The 18,941-nt window shown below is 41.7% G+C and overlaps 1 protein-coding gene across 1 annotated transcript in view; it reads left to right on the forward strand.

Annotated features, from left to right (window-relative positions):
• TTN (titin) overlaps window positions 1–18,941 on the forward strand; it is a 238,110-nt gene that overhangs the window by 192,219 nt on the left and 26,950 nt on the right. Inside the window, exons 247-250 of the mRNA XM_039702997.1 lie at window positions 88–17,193; window positions 17,513–17,809; window positions 17,909–18,496; window positions 18,593–18,895. Of these exons, the coding sequence (XP_039558931.1) occupies window positions 88–17,193; window positions 17,513–17,809; window positions 17,909–18,496; window positions 18,593–18,895 (18,294 nt within the window). The remainder of the gene's footprint in view (window positions 1–87; window positions 17,194–17,512; window positions 17,810–17,908; window positions 18,497–18,592; window positions 18,896–18,941) is intronic.

Consider the following 18,941-nt stretch of genomic DNA (forward strand, 5'->3'; position numbering starts at 1 on the left):
TGGGTGGGATGGGTAGGGAGCACATTCAGAAAGAATATAAATGACTTCTGCTGTAATGTAATGTTTTATCTTTTATTTGCTTTTCAGACCCACCAGGTCCACCTGCAAATCCAAGAGTGACTGATACCACAAAGACAAGTGCATCTTTAGCCTGGGGCAAGCCTCACTATGATGGTGGTCTTGAAATCACTGGCTATATAGTAGAGCATCAAAAAGAAGGAGAAGATGAATGGGTGAAAGACACAATAGGGACTGCTTTAAGAATCACTCAGTTTGTTGTAGCTCCTCTGCAGACCGGGGCCAAGTATAATTTCAGAATCTCTGCCATGAATGCTGCAGGTGTCGGTGAAGCGGCAATAATTCCAAGTGTGGAAATCACTGACCGAGAAGAGATTCCTGACTTTGAACTGGATGCTGAGCTAAGAAGAACACTTGTTGTTAGAGCTGGATGCACTATTCGGATTTTTGTACCAATTAAAGGACGTCCAACTCCAGAAGTTACATGGACAAAAGATGATGTTTCACTCAAAGGACGTGCCAGTATTGAAAATACCGACTCTTTTACACTCTTGATTGTCACAGAGTGCACCAGATATGATGCAGGAAAATATATAATGACTCTTGAAAATGCTGCTGGTAAGAAGACTGGCTTTGTAAATGTAAAAGTCTTGGATACACCAGGTCCACCAATAAACCTTAAGCCTAGAGAAATAACCAAAGACAGCATCACCCTCCAATGGGATATGCCTCTGGTAGATGGAGGTTCACGTATAACCAACTATATTGTTGAGAAACGCGAATCAACGCGGAAGGCATATTCAACAGTCACAACCAACTGCCAGAAGTGTTCCTTCAAGGTTCCTAATTTGGCTGAGGGGTGTGAATACTATTTCAGAGTACTGGCTGAAAATGAGTATGGTATTGGTGAACCAGCTGAAACTGCAGAACCAGTAAAAGCTTCTGAGGCCCCATCCCCACCTGAGAGCCTTAACATTATGGATGTAACACGGAATTCAGTTAGCCTAGCTTGGCCAAAACCAGAACATGATGGTGGCAGCAAGATCACTGGGTATGTAATTGAAGCACAGAGAAAAGGAACCAACCAGTGGGCACACATCACCACTGTAAAAACACTGGACTGTGTAGTAAAGAATCTAACTGAAAATGAAGAGTATACTTTCCAGGTTATGGCAGTTAACAGTGCTGGAAGAAGTGCCCCAAGGGAAAGCAGACCAGTTATTATCAAGGAGCAAACAATGCTACCAGAGTTTGACCTCCGTGCTATTTACCAGAAAACAGTGATTGCCAAAGCTGGTGACAATATCAAGATTGAAATCCCTGTACTTGGTCGTCCAAGGCCTACTGTGACTTGGAAGAAAGAAGACCAAATACTTAAGCAAACACAAAGGGTAAATTATGAAAATACAGCGACTGCAACCATACTGACCATCAATGAATGTATTCGAAGTGATAGTGGTCAATATCCACTGTCAGCTAAAAATATTGTTGGAGAAGTTAGTGAAGTAATCACAGTTCAGGTTCATGACATACCTGGACCACCTACTGGACCAATCAAATTTGAAGAAATTTCGTGTGATTTCTTAACATTCTCATGGGAGCCTCCTTTGAATGATGGTGGTGTACCAATTAGTAACTATGTTGTAGAAATGCGTCAGACTGACAGTACCACGTGGACTGAATTGGCAACTACAGTGATACGCACTACATTTAAAGCCACTCGTCTTACTACTGGAGTTGAGTATCAGTTCCGTGTTAAAGCTCAAAACAGATATGGAGTTGGTCCAGCCATTACTTCAGAGTCTGTAGTTGCCAACTATCCATTTAAGGTACCTGGGCCTCCTGGCACTCCTCAGGTGATTGCAGTCACCAAAGAAACCATGACCATTAGCTGGAATGAGCCAGTTACTGATGGTGGAAGCCCAATACTGGGATATCACATTGAAAGAAAAGAGCGAAACAGCATTGTTTGGCAGACTGTAAGTAAAATGTTGGTGTCAGGAAATATCTTCAAATCATCTGGACTTACCGATGGCATTGCATATGAATTCCGTGTTATAGCAGAAAACCTGGCTGGGAAGAGTAAGCCAAGCAAGCCATCTGAGCCTGTGTTTGCCCTGGACCCAATAGATCCACCTGGTAAGCCGATACCTCTGAACATTACAAGACATGCAGTTACACTGAAGTGGACTAAACCAGAATATAATGGAGGTTTTAAGATAACTGGCTACACTGTTGAAAAAAGAGACCTTCCTAATGGCCGTTGGCTGAAGGCTAATTTCAGCAATATACTAGAGACTGAATTCACTGTAAGTGGTTTGACAGAAGATGCTGCCTATGAATTCCGTGTCATTGCTAGGAATGCTGGTGGAGCTGTTAGCCAGCCCTCAGAGCCATCAGATGCAATCACTTGTAGAGATGACATTGAAGCACCAAGGATAAAGGTGGATGCTAAATACAAGGACACTATAGTGCTGAAAGCAGGCGAAGTTTTCAGACTTGAGGCTGATGTTTCAGGTCGCCCTCCACCAACTATGACATGGACAAAGGGAGAAAAAGAACTTGAAGACACAGCAAAATTAGAAATAAAAATAGCAGATTTCTCTACCATTCTCACCAACAAAGATTCCTCAAGAAGAGATGGTGGTGCTTACACACTTACTGCAACAAACCCTGGTGGCTTTGCCAAGCATATCTTCAATGTTAAAGTTCTTGATAGACCTGGCCCCCCAGAAGGACCTTTGGCTGTGTCTGAAGTCACTGCAGAAAAATGTGTGCTGTCATGGCTACCCCCACTGGATGATGGAGGAGCAAAGATTGACCATTATGTGGTTGAAAAACGTGAAACAAGTAGATTGGCATGGACATCTGTAGGCACAGAAGTTCCAGTGACTAAACTCAAGGTTACTAAACTGTTGAAGGGCAATGAGTATGTATTCAGAGTTATGGCTGTTAACAAATACGGAGTTGGTGAGCCTCTGGAATCAGAGCCCATTCTTGCAGTAAATCCATATGTTCCTCCTGATCCACCTAAAACTCCTGAAGTTACAGCAATTACAAAGGATTCTATGGTTGTCTGCTGGGGCCATCCTGATTCTGATGGTGGGAGCCCAATAACTAATTATATTGTGGAACGTCGAGACAAGACTGGTCTACGGTGGGTGAAGTGTAACAAAAGGGTTGTTACTGACTTACGTTTTAAAGTGTCTGGACTGACAGAAGGCCATGAATATGAATACAGAGTCATGGCGGAAAATGCTGCTGGTGTCAGTGAGCCAAGCCCAACCAGTCCATTCTATAAAGCCTGTGATACTGTATTCAAGCCTGGTCCCCCAGGTAATCCTCGTGTTTTGGATAGCAGCAAGTCCTCTATTACAATAGCATGGAACAAACCAATATATGATGGTGGTTCAGAGATCACAGGTTACATGGTTGAGATTGCACTACCTGAAGAAGATGAGTGGAAGATTGTAACTCCACCAGTGGGTCTAAAGGCCACTTCTTTTACCATCACTGACTTGAAAGAAAACCAAGAGTATAAAATACGGATATATGCTATGAACTCCGAAGGTCTTGGGGAACCTGCTCTTGTTCCTGGCACTCCAAAAGCTGAAGAAAGAATGCTACCTCCAGAGATTGAACTTGATGCAGAGCTACGTAAAGTTGTAACTATTAGAGCTTGCTGTACTCTGAGACTCTTTGTCCCAATTAAAGGAAGACCAGCACCTGAAGTTAAATGGACAAGAGAACATGGGGAATCTTTGGATAGAGCGAGCATTGAATCAACAAGCTCTTATACTTTACTTATTGTTGAAAATGTAAATAGATTTGATAGTGGCAAATACATACTGACACTTGAAAACAGCTCAGGTAGTAAGACAGCATTTGTGAATGTCAGAGTTCTTGATACTCCAGGGGCACCTCAAGATTTGAAAATAAAGGAAGTTACAAAATCTTCAGTTACACTCACATGGGAGCCTCCTCTCATAGATGGTGGCTCTAAAATAAAAAATTACATTGTTGAAAAGCGTGAATCAACAAGAAAAGCTTATTCAACTGTTAATGCCAATTGCCACAAGACCAGCTGGAAAGTTGATTCACTGCAAGAAGGCTGCAACTACTACTTCAGAGTCCTAGCTGAAAATGAGTATGGAATAGGCCTTCCAGTTGAAACTTCAGAATCCATAAAAGTATCAGAAAGACCACTTCCACCAGGGAAAATAACTTTGTTGGATGTGACAAGAAATAGTGTAACCTTGTCTTGGGAAAAACCCGAACATGATGGTGGTAGCAGAATTCTGGGCTATATTGTAGAAATGCAAAGCAAAGGCAGTGAAAAGTGGTCAACCTGTGCTACCGTAAAAGTTACTGAAGCCACCATCACAGGATTGATCCAAGGTGAAGAATACACCTTCCGTGTTTCAGCTCAGAATGAGAAAGGTATCAGTGATCCTCGCCAGCTGGCTGTACCAGTTGTTGCAAAAGATCTTGTGATCCCACCAGCTTTCAAACTGCTGTTTACCACTTTCAGTGTTCTAGCAGGAGAGGACTTAAAGGTTGATGTTCCTTTTGTTGGTCGACCCAAACCGGCAGTGTCTTGGCATAAAGACAATGTGGCATTGAAGCAGACTACAAGAGTAAATGCAGAAAGCTCGGAAAACAACACAGTGTTAACAATAAAAGAAGCATGCAAAGAAGATGTGGGAGCATATGTGGTTAAACTTACAAACTCTGCTGGTGAAGCAACTGAGACACTAAATATTGTTGTCCTTGACAAACCAGGACCTCCAACTGGACCAGTAAAAGTAGATGAAGTAACAGCAGATAGTATTACCATTTCCTGGGAACCACCCAAGTATGATGGTGGTAGCTCTATCAATAATTACATTGTAGAAAGAAGAGACACTTCCACCACAACTTGGCACATTGTGTCAGCCACTGTTGCAAGAACAACTATAAAAGCCTGTCGTTTAAAAACTGGCTGTGAATATCAGTTCAGAATTGCAGCTGAGAACAGGTATGGGAAGAGTACGTATCTCACCTCAGAGTCAATAATAGCCCAATACCCATTTAAAGTTCCTGGTCCACCTGGAACTCCTTTTGTAACAAATGTCTCAAAAGACAGCATGGTGGTACAATGGCATGAACCAGTCAATGATGGCGGTAGCAGGATCATTGGTTATCACTTGGAGCGCAAAGAAAGAAACAGCATTCTGTGGGCTAAACTGAATAAAACACCTCTTCCGGACACCAAATTTAAGACAACTGGCCTTGAGGAAGGTCTTGAATATGAATTCAGAGTCTATGCAGAAAATATAGTGGGAATTGGAAAGGCAAGTAGAGCATCTGAATGCTATACTGCACGTGACCCATGTGACCCTCCAGGTCGTCCAGAACCTGTAATTGTCACAAGAAGCTCAGTAACACTCCAGTGGAAGAAACCTATATACGATGGTGGAAGTAAAATCACAGGCTATGTTGTTGAAAAGAAGGAATTACCTGATGGCCGTTGGATGAAAGCAAGCTTTACAAATGTCATTGATACTCAGTTTGAAGTAACTGGTCTAGTTGAAAACCAGAGATACGAGTTTCGTGTTATAGCACGAAATGCTGCAGGTGTTTTCAGTGAACCATCTGAAAGCTCAGGGGCAATTACAGCAAGAGATGAAGTAGAACCACCTCAAATAAGTATGGATCCAAAATACAGAGACACTATTGTAGTGAATGCTGGTGAGTCATTCAAGCTTGATGCTGATGTTCATGGAAAACCAATACCTTCCATTCAGTGGTTAAAAGGTGATCGTGAGCTGACAAGCACCGCTCATATGGAAATAAAAACTACTGATTTTGCAACAAGCCTCAGTGTGAAGGAAGCCACAAGAGTTGATAGTGGGCAGTATGTACTGCTGGCAAAGAATGTTGCAGGTGAAAAGAAGGTTCCTGTTAACGTGAAAGTTCTTGATAGACCTGGACCTCCAGAAGGACCTGTTGAATTTACAGGTGTTACAGCTGAAAAATGCACGCTGTCATGGAAACCTCCACTACAAGATGGTGGTAGCGATATTTCACACTACGTTGTAGAAAAAAGGGAAACCAGTCGCTTGGTGTGGACTGTCGTTGACTCAAATGTGCAAACCCTGAACTGCAAAGTTACAAAACTTCTAGAAGGAAATGAGTATGTTTTCCGCATCATGGCAGTAAATAAATATGGTGTTGGTGAACCTCTTGAGTCTGACCCAGTAGTCGCAAAGAACCCGTTTGTTGTGCCACTTCCTCCAAAGGCTCCAGAAGTCACAGCAGTTACCAAGGATTCTATGATAGTTGTATGGGAAAGACCAGCCTCAGATGGCGGCAGTGAAATCCTAGGCTACGTCCTTGAAAAACGAGATAAGGATGGCATTCGCTGGACAAGATGTAACAAGCGCCTGATAAGTGAACTGCGATACAGGGTGACTGGTCTTATAGAAAATCATGATTATGAGTACAGAGTTTCAGCTGAAAATGCTGCTGGTCTTAGTGAACCAAGTCCACCTTCTACTTACTACAAAGCATGTGATCCTATTTACAAGCCAGGTCCACCCAATAATCCCAAAGTTACAGATGTTACAAGATCTTCAGTTTTTCTTTCATGGGGTAAACCAATATACGATGGTGGCTCTGAAATTCAGGGATACATTGTGGAAAAATGTGATGTAAGTGATGGTGAATGGTCAATTTGTACCCCTCCAACTGGAATTAAGAATACTCACATGGAAGTAGAAAAATTAGTGGAAAAGCACGAATACAAATTCCGCATATGTGCAGTTAATAAAGCAGGAGTTGGAGAGCATGCAGATGTTCCTGGTTCTGTTATTGTAGAAGAGAAGATGGAGGCACCAGACCTTGACCTTGACATGGAATTAAGAAAGATTGTAAATGTGAGAGCGGGAGGTTCCTTAAGACTGTTCGTTCCCATCAGAGGTCGTCCAACACCTGAAGTAAAATGGGGTAAAGTGGATGGTGACATCAGAGAAGCAGCTATTATTGATACCACTAGTAGCTTTACTTCCCTTGTTCTAGATAATGTTAACAGATTTGATAGCGGAAAATATACTCTGACCTTGGAAAACAGCAGTGGAACAAAGTCTGCATTTGTCAGTGTAAGAGTACTGGATACCCCAAGTGCACCTGTTAACTTAAAAATCAGAGAGATCACTAAGGACTCTGTTTCACTTTCATGGGAGCCTCCTCTCTTGGATGGTGGAGCAAAAATAAAGAATTTCATTATTGAAAAGCGTGAAGCAACAAGAAAGGCATATGCAGCTGTTGTAACAAACTGCCACAAGACTTCATGGAAAGTAGATCAACTTCAGGAGGGCTGCTATTACTTCTTCAGGGTCTCTGCTGAGAATGAATATGGAATTGGCCTCCCTGCAGAAACCAGTGACCCAATTAAAGTTGCTGAAGTTCCACAGCCTCCTGGGAAAATAACAGTGGATGATGTCACAAGAAACAGTGTCTCACTAAGCTGGGCAAAACCTGAACATGACGGTGGTAGCAAAATCATACAATATATTGTTGAAATGCAAGCAAAGGGTAGTGAGAAGTGGTCAGAATGTGCTCGTGTTAAAACACTTGAAGCAGTTGTTACTAATCTAACTCAAGGGGAAGAATATCTTTTTAGAGTAATGGCTGTAAATGAAAAGGGTAAGAGTGATCCTAGAGCACTTGCAGTTCCAATAGTTGCCAAAGACCTGGTGATTGAACCTGATGTAAGACCTGCTTTCCACAGTTACAGCGTTCAGGTGGGACAGGACCTAAAAGTAGAAATACCAATTGCAGGTCGACCTAAACCAACTGTTACCTGGGTTAAAGATGGCCAGCCATTAAGGCAGACAACAAGAGTCAATATTAGCGATTCAGCTGATCTCACTATACTGAATCTTAAGGAAACTAGCAAAGAAGACAGTGGCACTTATGAAATCACTGTGTCTAATGTTGTTGGGCAAAAGTCTGCCTCTGTTGAAATTATTACTCTAGACAAACCTGACCCTCCAGTTGGACCTGTGAAGTTTGATGAAATAAGTGCAGAAAGTATTACCCTGTCATGGAATCCCCCAGTGTACACAGGTGGCTGCCAAATCACCAACTATATTGTGCACAAGAGAGATACAACGACCACTGTGTGGGAAACAGTTTCGGCTACTGTTGCAAGAACTACACTGAAGGTGACTAAACTGAAAACTGGTTCAGAATACCAGTTCAGAATCTTTGCTGAGAACAGGTATGGGCAGAGTTTTGCATTGGAATCTGCACCAGTTGTAGCACAGTATCCCTACAAGGAACCAGGACCTCCTGGCACACCATTTGTGACAACAGTCACAAAAGATTCCATGGTTGTACAGTGGCATGAACCAGTAAATGATGGTGGCAGTAAAGTGTTGGGTTACCATCTTGAGAGAAAGGAGAAAAACAGCATTCTGTGGACTAAAGTAAACAAGACTATTATACAGGACACAAGTTTTAAGACAAATAACCTTGAAGAAGGAATTGAGTATGAGTTTCGAGTTTCTGCAGAAAATATTGTTGGTGTAGGCAGAACAAGTAAAGTTTCTGAGTGCTACGTAGCTCGTGATCCATGTGATCCTCCAGGTCGCCCAGAAGCTATAATAATAAAAAGAAGCTCTATTACTCTACAGTGGACTAAACCAGAATATGATGGTGGAAGTAAAGTTACTGGTTATATTGTAGAGAAACGTGACTTACCAGATGGTCGCTGGATGAAAGCGAGCTTCACAAATATAATTGAAACTCAGTTCACAGTAACAGGACTTACTGAAGACCAAAGATATGAATTTAGAGTAATTGCAAAGAATGCCGCAGGTGCAGTAAGCAAACCTTCTGACAGTACAGGACCAATAACAGCAAGGGATGAAGTTGAACTTCCACGAATCTCAATGGATCCGAAGTACAAAGACACTATTGTTGTAAATGCTGGTGAAACATTCAGACTTGAGGCTGATGTTCATGGAAAGCCACTACCAACCATTAAGTGGTACAAAGGAGATAAAGAGCTTGAGGACACTGCTAGATATGAAATAAAGAACACAGATTTCAGTGCATTAATAATTGTAAAAGATGCTATTAGAGTTGATGGTGGACAGTACATTCTAGAAGCCTCTAATGTTGCAGGAACAAAGACAGTAACAGTAAATGTAAAAGTCTTGGACAGGCCGGGACCTCCAGAGGGCCCAGTCCAGGTGACAGGAGTTACAGCTGAAAAATGTGCACTGGCATGGGGTCCTCCTCTTCATGATGGTGGCAGTGATATTTCTCATTACATTGTAGAGAAGAGAGAAACTAGCCGCCTGGCATGGACTGTGGTTGCTTCAGAAGTTTTACCTACAATGCTGAAAGTAACAAAACTCTTGGAAGGAAATGAATACGTCTTCCGTATCATGGCAGTTAACAAATATGGGGTTGGCGAGCCATTAGAATCTGTGCCAGTAATGATGAGAAATCCATTTGTGGTTCCTGGACCACCAAAGGCCTTGGAAATTACCAACATCACGAAGGATTCTATGACTGTCTGCTGGACCCGGCCAGACAGTGATGGAGGTAGTGAAATCATAGGTTACATTGTAGAAAAGAGAGACCGAGCAGGCATCAGATGGATAAAGTGCAATAAACGCCGCATTACAGATTTGCGATTAAGAGTTACAGGTTTAACAGAGGATCATGAATATGAATTCAGAGTTTCTGCTGAAAATGCTGCTGGAGTTGGTGAACCAAGCCAAGTTTCTCCCTACTTCAAAGCTTGTGACCCAATGTTCAAGCCTGGCCCGCCTACAAATGCCCATGTTGTGGATACCACCAAAAGTTCAGTTACACTCGGTTGGAGCAAACCTATTTATGATGGTGGTTGTGAAATCCAGGGATACCTTGTAGAAATCTGTAAAGCAGATGAAGATGAATGGTCACTTGTTACTCCACAGACAGGCATACGTGCCACTCGATTTGAGATCAAAAAGCTTACTGAACATCAAGAATACAAATTACGAGTGTGTGCTCTCAACAAGATCGGTGTGGGAGAGGCTGCATCTGTTCCTGGCACTGTTAAACCAGAAGACAAACTTGAAGCTCCAGAACTTGATATTGATTCAGAGCTAAGGAAAGGGATAGTGGTTAGAGCTGGTGGGTCTGCTAGGATTCACATACCATTCAGGGGACGACCAACACCTGACATCACATGGTCCCGAGAAGAAGGTGAATTCTCAGAAAAAGTTCAGATTGATAAAGGCATAAACTATACACAACTTTCAATTGACAACTGTGATAGAAATGATGCTGGAAAGTATATTCTTAAGCTGGAGAACAGTAGTGGTTCTAAATCTGCATTTGTTACAGTGAAAGTTTTGGACACGCCAGGACCCCCACAGAACTTAGTGGTAAAGGATATAAAGAAGGATTCTGCTGTATTATCTTGGGAGCCACCAATTATTGATGGTGGTGCAAAGGTAAAGAACTATGTAATAGACAAGCGTGAGTCAACCAGGAAGGCATTTGCAAATGTAAGTGCTAAGTGTGCCAAGACAAGTTTTAAAGTTGAAAATCTTACAGAAGGAGCAATTTATTACTTCAGAGTAATGGCTGAAAATGAATATGGAATTGGTGTCCCAGTTGAAACCAGGGATGCTATCAAAGCCTCAGAGCCACCTCTGCCTCCTGGGAAAGTAACACTCACTGATGTCACTCAGAGAAGTGCATCACTTACATGGGAAAAACCTGAACATGATGGAGGTAGCAGAATTTTGGGATATCTTGTTGAAATGTTGCCTAAAGGAACAGAAAAATGGAGTGTTGTTAGTGAGACCAAAACATGTAATGCAGAGGTGTCTGGTTTGAGTCCAGGACAGGAATATCAATTCCGTGTGATTGCCTACAATGAAAAAGGCAAAAGCGATCCCAGAGCACTTGGAATTCCTGTGATAGCTAAAGATCTGACTATTGAGCCAAGTTTCAAACTGATGTTTAATACATACAGTGTACAAGCTGGAGAAGATCTGAAGGTAGAAGTACCATTTATAGGTAGACCCAAACCTACTATTGCTTGGACAAAAGATGAGCAGCCACTGAAACAGACAACCAGATTAAATATTGAGAATACGACAACATCAACTATTTTACATATTAAAGAAAGCAACAGGGAAGACTTTGGTAAATATACAGTAACAGCCACAAATGCAGCAGGTACAGCAACAGAGCACCTGAGCATAATTGTACTAGAAAAGCCTGGCCCACCACGAGGACCTGTCCGCTTTGACGAAATTAGTGCAGACTTTGTTGTTTTATCATGGGATCCCCCTGATTATACTGGTGGCTGCCAGATAAGCAACTATATAGTAGAAAAGCGTGACACAAGCACTACCACATGGAACATTGTCTCAGCAACTGTTGCAAGAACAACCATCAAAGCAACAAAGCTTAAAACAGGTTCTGAATACCAGTTCAGGATTTCTGCTGAAAATAGATATGGAAAGAGCTCTCCTTTGGCTTCTAAATCAGTTGTTGTGCAATACCCCTACAAGGTGCCTGGACCACCTGGAACCCCATTTGTTACAGCATCTTCCAAGGACCATATGATCGTACAATGGCATGAACCAGTTAATGATGGAGGAAGCAAAATTCTTGGCTACCATCTTGAGCGTAAAGATAAGAACAGCATTCTTTGGACAAAACAGAACAAGTCACTTATTGTGGACACCAAATATAAAACAGATGGCCTTGAAGAAGGTCTTGAATATGAGTTCAGAGTTTCTGCTGAAAACATTGTTGGCATTGGCAAAGTCAGCAAAGTATCAGAACTGTATGTTGCCCGAGATCCTTGTGACCCACCTGGTCGCCCAGAGGCCATTCTTGTTACAAGAAGTAATATCACACTGAAGTGGAAAAAGCCTGAATATGATGGTGGAAGCAAAATAACTGGTTATATTGTAGAAAAGAAAGAACTACCAGATGGTCGCTGGATGAAAGCCAGCTTTACAAATGTGTTGGAAACAGAATTTACAGTAAGTGGTCTTGTTGAAAACCAACGATATGAATTTAGAGTAATTGCAAGAAATGCAGCAGGTTGCTTGAGTGAACCATCTGAAAGTACAGGGCCTATTACTGCCAGAGATGAAATTGAAGCACCAGGTGCTTCATTGGATCCTAAATACAGAGATGTCATTGTTGTTCATGCTGGTGAAACCTTTGTTCTTGAAGCTGATATCCATGGCAAACCTATTCCTGACGTTACATGGTCAAAAGATGGTAAAGACCTTGAAGAAACAACTGCAAGAATGGAAATTAAATCTACCATTGAGAAAACAATTCTCACTGTCAAAGACTGTATAAGAGTAGATGGAGGTCACTATACTCTTAATCTCAAAAACGTTGGTGGCACCAAATCTATACCAATAACGGTGAAAGTGCTTGACAGACCAGGACCTCCTGAAGGGCCTTTGAACGTTACAGGTGTCACTGCAGAAAAATGCTACTTGTCATGGTCTCCACCTTCACATGATGGTGGTTCTAGTATCTCACATTATATCATTGAGAAGAGAGAGACAAGTAGGCTTTCATGGACACAAGTAGCAACAGATGTGCAGGCTCTAAATCACAAGGTAACCAAACTCCTTCCCGGCAATGAATACATTTTCCGTGTAATGGCAGTGAATAAATATGGAGTTGGAGAGCCCTTGGAATCTGAACCAGTTGTGGCTCGTAATCCGTACAAACCCCCTGGTCCTCCTTCAACACCTGAAGTTTCAGCAATCACAAAAGATTCTATGGTGGTAACATGGAGTCGCCCAGAAGACAATGGAGGAGCTGAAATTGAAGGTTACATACTTGAAAAACGAGACAAGGATGGTATCCGGTGGACCAAATGCAATAAGAAAAGGCTGACAGACTTGCGATTCAGAGTAACAGGTCTAACTGATGGGCATTTCTATGAGTTTAGAGTGTCTGCTGAAAATGCTGCAGGGGTAGGGGAACCCAGTGAGCCATCCATTTTCTATCGTGCTTGTGATGTATTATATCCACCAGGTCCACCTAGCAATCCAAAGGTTACAGATACTTCCAGGTCATCAGTTTCCCTTGCCTGGAGTAAGCCCATTTATGATGGTGGCGCTCCTGTTAAAGGGTATGTAGTGGAAGTAAAAGAAGCTGCTGCTGATGAATGGACTACCTGCACCCCACCAACAGGCCTACAAGGAAAACAGTTCACCGTGACAAAACTGAAGGAGAACCAGGAGTATAACTTCCGCATCTGTGCCATCAACTCAGAAGGAGTAGGAGAACCTGCAACTATACCTGGCGCAGTCGTAGCAGAGGACAAGACTGAACCTCCTGAAATTGAACTTGATGCAGATCTCAGAAAAGTAGTTACTGTACGTGCTAGTGGTACTTTACGCCTGTTTGTCACCATCAAAGGAAGACCAGAACCTGAAGTTAAATGGGAGAAAGCAGAAGGAACAATTAGTGAGCGAGCTCAGATTGAAGTCACCAGTTCCTATACAATGCTGGTCATTGACAATGTCAATAGATTTGATAGTGGCAGATATAATCTTACTTTAGAGAACAACAGTGGCAAAAAATCTGCTTTTGTTAATGTCAGAGTGCTTGATACACCTAGTGCACCTCTAAACCTGACAGTCAGAGAAGTGAAAAAAGATTTTGTAACTTTAGCCTGGGAAGCACCACTTATTGACGGCGGAGCTAAAATTACCAACTACGTGGTTGAAAAGCGAGAATCCACAAGAAAGGCGTATGCCACAGTTACAAGCAACTGTACTAAGAATTCCTTCAAGATTACTCAGCTACAAGAAGGATGTAGTTATTACTTCCGTGTTCTAGCTGTAAATGAATATGGGGCTGGTTTACCAGCAGAAATTGCTGATCCAGTTAAGGTGTCTGAACCACCTTCTCCACCTTCAAAGGTCATTCTTGTTGACGTGACTCGCAATTCTGCATCAATTAAATGGGAAAAGCCAGAGAGTGATGGTGGTAGTAAAATTACTGGTTATATAGTAGAAATGCAGACTAAAGGAAGTGTAAAATGGAGTGCATGTACACAGGTGAAAACATTGGAAGCAACAGTAACAGGCTTAAGTATGGGAGAAGAGTACAGTTTCAGGGTGATTGCCATTAATGAAAAAGGAAAAAGTGATCCAAGAGAACTTGGTGTCCCAGTCATTGCAAAAGATATTGAAATCCAGCCATCTGTTGAGCTTCTTTTTAACACATTCACAGTGAAAGCTGGAGATGATCTTAAGATTGACATTCCAATCAGAGGGCGACCTCTTCCCACTGTTAGCTGGAAGAAGGATGGGAATCCCTTAAAACAGACAACCAGGGTAAATGTTCAAACATCAAAGACTTTAACTTCACTGTCCATCAAGGAAGCTACAAATGAAGATCTGGGACATTATGAATTGCATCTTTCAAATACTGCTGGAACAACAACAGCTTCTCTAACCGTAGTTGTCCTTGACAGACCAGGACCACCAACTGATGTTAAAATTGATGAAGTTAGTGCTGATAGTGTAACTCTGTCTTGGAAACCTCCAGCATATGATGGTGGATGTCACATTAGCAATTACATTGTGGAGAAGAGAGATACTACCACAACAACATGGGAGGTCGTATCTGCAGCAGTTGCAAGAACATCAATTAAAGTAACTCGACTCGTCACTGGATCTGAGTATCAGTTCCGTGTTTGTGCAGAAAACCGCTATGGGAAGAGCACTTACACTAATTCTCCTTCTGTTGTGGCAGAATATCCATTTAAGCCTCCAGGTCCACCAGGAACACCTCGTGTGGCACATGCAACTAAATCTTTCATGATTGTAACTTGGCAGGTACCAGTTAATGATGGAGGTAGCGTAGTACTAGGATACCATTTGGAGCATAAAGAAAGAAGCAGCATTCTTTGGACAAAAGTCAACAAGAGCCTCATAACTGATACACAAATGAAAGTTACAGGTCTTGATGAAGGACTGATGTATGAATATCGTGTGTATGCAGAAAACATTGCTGGAATAGGCAAATGCAGCAAAGCATGTGAACCAGTTGCTGCAAGAGATCCATGTGATCCTCCTGGTCAACCAGAAGTTACTAATATTACAAGAACATCTGTCTCATTGAAGTGGACTAAACCAGAATACGATGGTGGAGCTAAAGTAACAGGATATATTATTGAACGCCGAGAACTACCAGATGGTCGTTGGCTAAAATGTAATTTTACTAATGTACAAGAAACATACTTTGATGTAGGTGGACTTACAGAAGACCAGCGTTATGAATTCCATGTGATTGCAAAGAATGCTGCCGGACTCTTCAGTCAGCCATCTGAATCAACTGGACCTGTGACCGTGAAAGATGATGTAGAGGCTCCAAGAATTATGATGGATGCCAAATTCAGGGATGTTGTAGTTGTGAAAGCTGGAGAAGTGTTTAAAGTCAATGCTGATGTTGCAGGACGGCCGATACCAGTAATTTCATGGACAAAGGATGGCAAGGAGCTCGAAGGAAAACCTAGAGTTGAAATAGTGTCAACAGATTACACTACTGCAATAACCATAAAGGACTGTATCCGAGGTGATTCAGGACAGTATCTACTAACATTACAGAATGTTGCAGGAACAAAATCTTTGGCAATTAATTGCAAAGTACTTGATAGACCTGGCCCACCTGCAGGTCCATTAGAAATAAATGGCCTTACTGCTGAAAAGTGCCATTTATCATGGGGACCCCCTCAAGAAAATGGTGGTGCAGATATTGACCATTATATTGTGGAAAAACGTGAGACCAGCAGAATTGCATGGACACTTTGTGAAGGAGAGCTTAAAACAACATCTTGTAAAGTGACAAAATTACTGAAGGGTAATGAATATATTTTCAGAGTAATGGGAGTTAACAAATACGGTGTTGGTGAGCCTCTAGAAAGTGTTGCTGTCAAAGCCCTAGACCCATTTACAGTGCCAAGCCCACCTACATCTTTAGAGATCACCAGTGTGAGCAAAGATTCAATAACTCTCTGCTGGGCAAGACCTGAGTCTGATGGAGGCAATGAGATCTCGGGCTATGTAATTGAAAGGCGTGAGAAAACCAGCCTAAGATGGATTCGCGTAAACAAAAAGCCAGTTTATGATTTAAGAGTGAAATCATCGGGTCTCCGTGAGGGATGTGAATATGAATTCCGGGTTTATGCAGAAAATGCTGCTGGCCTCAGTCTTCCAAGTGAAACCACACCATTGATTAAGGCAGAAGATCCAATCTTCTTGCCATCGCCCCCATCTAAACCTAAGATTATGGATTCTACAAGGTCAAATATCACAATTAGTTGGACAAAGCCACTGTTTGATGGAGGTGCTCCAGTGACAGGATACACAGTTGAATACAAGAAAACCGATGAAACTGACTGGACAACAGCTATTCAGAATTTAAGAGGCACAGAATATACCATAACTGGATTAACATCAGGCTCTGAGTACGTTTTTAGAGTGAAATCCATTAACAAAATGGGTGTCAGTGAAGCAAGTGATGTCTCAGAACCTCAGGTGGCAAAAGAAAGAGAGGAAGAGCCTGCCTTTGAAATTGACAGTGAAATGCGGAAGACTTTAATTGTAAAGGCTGGTGGATCATTCACAATGACTGTTCCTTTCAGAGGCAAACCAGTCCCAAATGTAACATGGAACAAACCAGACACTGATCTCCGTACACGTGCAAGCATTGACACTTCAAGTAATTGTACATCTCTTACTATTGAAAAAGCAACAAGAAATGATTCTGGAAAATATACATTAACGTTGCAAAACATCCTGAACACTACCACCTTGACTTTAATGGTCAAAGTTCTTGATACGCCTGGCCCACCATCTAATATTGCAACAAAAGATGTAACTAAAGAATCTGCTGTGTTATCTTGGGACGTTCCTGAAAATGATGGTGGAGCACCTGTAAAGAACTATGTAATTGAAAAACGAGAAGCTAGCAAAAAGGCGTGGGTCACTGTGACAAACAACTGCCATCGCCTGTCCTACAAAGTGACTGGTTTGCAAGAAGGTGCCATTTACTACTTCCGTGTCTCCGGAGAAAATGAATATGGTGTTGGAGTGCCTTCTGAGACAAAGGAGGGAACAAAAATAACAGGTATGTTTTACTACGAAAAAATTTGTTAATACTTAAAATAATATGTGTTTTAAAGTATTTACTTCAAAATAATGCCAAAAGCTTTAAATCTGCATACAGTAAAATGGATCATTTTTGTAGGCATGTCTGTGGTTTTACAAAAAAAAAGAGCTAATAGATTGAATTTTAAATTTTGCTTGGATTTTACTTAAAATATTTCTAATATACAAATTGGTTTAAAACCACATTTTCTTGATCCAGATTGTGTTCCTTTGTAATTGCTAATATAAAAAGTCAATATCTTTTATATTGTTTAATCTGTTGCACTTTTTTTCCTCAGAAAAACCCAGCCCACCAGAAAAGCTAGGAGTAACAAACGTCACAAAGGACAGTGTTTCTCTTTCATGGCTAAAACCAGAACATGATGGTGGAAGCAGAATTGTTAGCTACCTCCTTGAAGCTCTTGAGAAAGGACAGCAAAAATGGGTTAAGTGTGCAGTTGTAAAGACAACTCATCATGTTGTCCATGGTCTTAAGGAAAACGTTGACTATTTCTTCAGAGTGTCTGCAGAAAACCAAGCTGGTTTAAGTGATCCTAAGGAACTACTGCTCCCTGTTACAGTTAAAGAACAATTAGGTATGCTTCCTGGCATGAGACAAAAGTCACATTCAATTGCATTTTTATTTTAAAAGCTGGAACATTATTTTAATGGTTTGGAAATGTTTTATTTTTCAGAATCTCCTGAGATTGACATGAAGGGCTTCCCTCATAACACTGTATATGTTCGAGCAGGATCCAATCTAAAAGTTGAAATTCCAGTTTCTGGAAAACCAGTGCCAAAGGTGACACTGTCTAGAGATGGTGTTGCACTGAAACCTACCATGAGATTTCACACAGAAACCACTGCAGAAAGTCTCATTATCAACCTTAAAGAAAGTGTGGCTGCTGATGCTGGCAGATACGACATTACTGCTGCAAACTCAAGTGGCACCACAAAATCATTTGTTAATATTGTTGTGCTGGATAGACCCGGTCCTCCTGTTGGTCCTGTTGTCCTTAGCGATGTCACTGAAGAGAGTGTAACACTCAGATGGCAACCACCAGCTTATGATGGTGGAAGTCAGGTTACCAACTATATTGTACTGAAAAGAGAAACAAGTACTGCTGCTTGGTCTGAAGTGTCTGCCACTGTTGCTAGAACTGTTATCAAAGTTATGAAGCTCACAACAGGAGAAGAGTACCAATTCCGCATCAAAGCTGAGAACCGCTTTGGCATCAGCGATCACATAGACTCGCAGTGTGTGGTTGTCAAGCTTCCTTACAGTGAGTAACATGCTTCTCATGGTTTACAGTGATGTTTTAGTGCTCTGATGTTGAAAATATAATTTTGTTAACAATCAATTCTTTTGCTATCATTAGCTACCCCGGGTCCTCCTTCTACACCATGGGTCACTAATGTTACCCGAGAGAGTATTACTGTTGGATGGCACGAACCAGTCACTAATGGTGGCAATGCTATCATTGGATATCACCTGGAAATGAAAGACAGAAATAGCATATTATGGCAGAAGGCTAACAAGACCCTTATTCGCACCACTCATTTCAAAGTCACCACAATCAGCGCTGGCCTTATCTATGAATTTAGAGTTTATGCAGAAAATGCAGCTGGCATTGGAAAAGCAAGTCGTCCTTCTGATCCAGTCCTAGCAATTGATGCTTGTGGTATGTACTCTCTATAGAATAATGAAGCCCAGTCATTTTGTTCCCC

This window comes from Passer montanus, unplaced genomic scaffold (assembly GCF_014805655.1).
Source record: "Passer montanus isolate IOZ18808 unplaced genomic scaffold, ASM1480565v1 scaffold1, whole genome shotgun sequence".
NCBI classification, from domain to species: domain Eukaryota; kingdom Metazoa; phylum Chordata; class Aves; order Passeriformes; family Passeridae; genus Passer; species Passer montanus.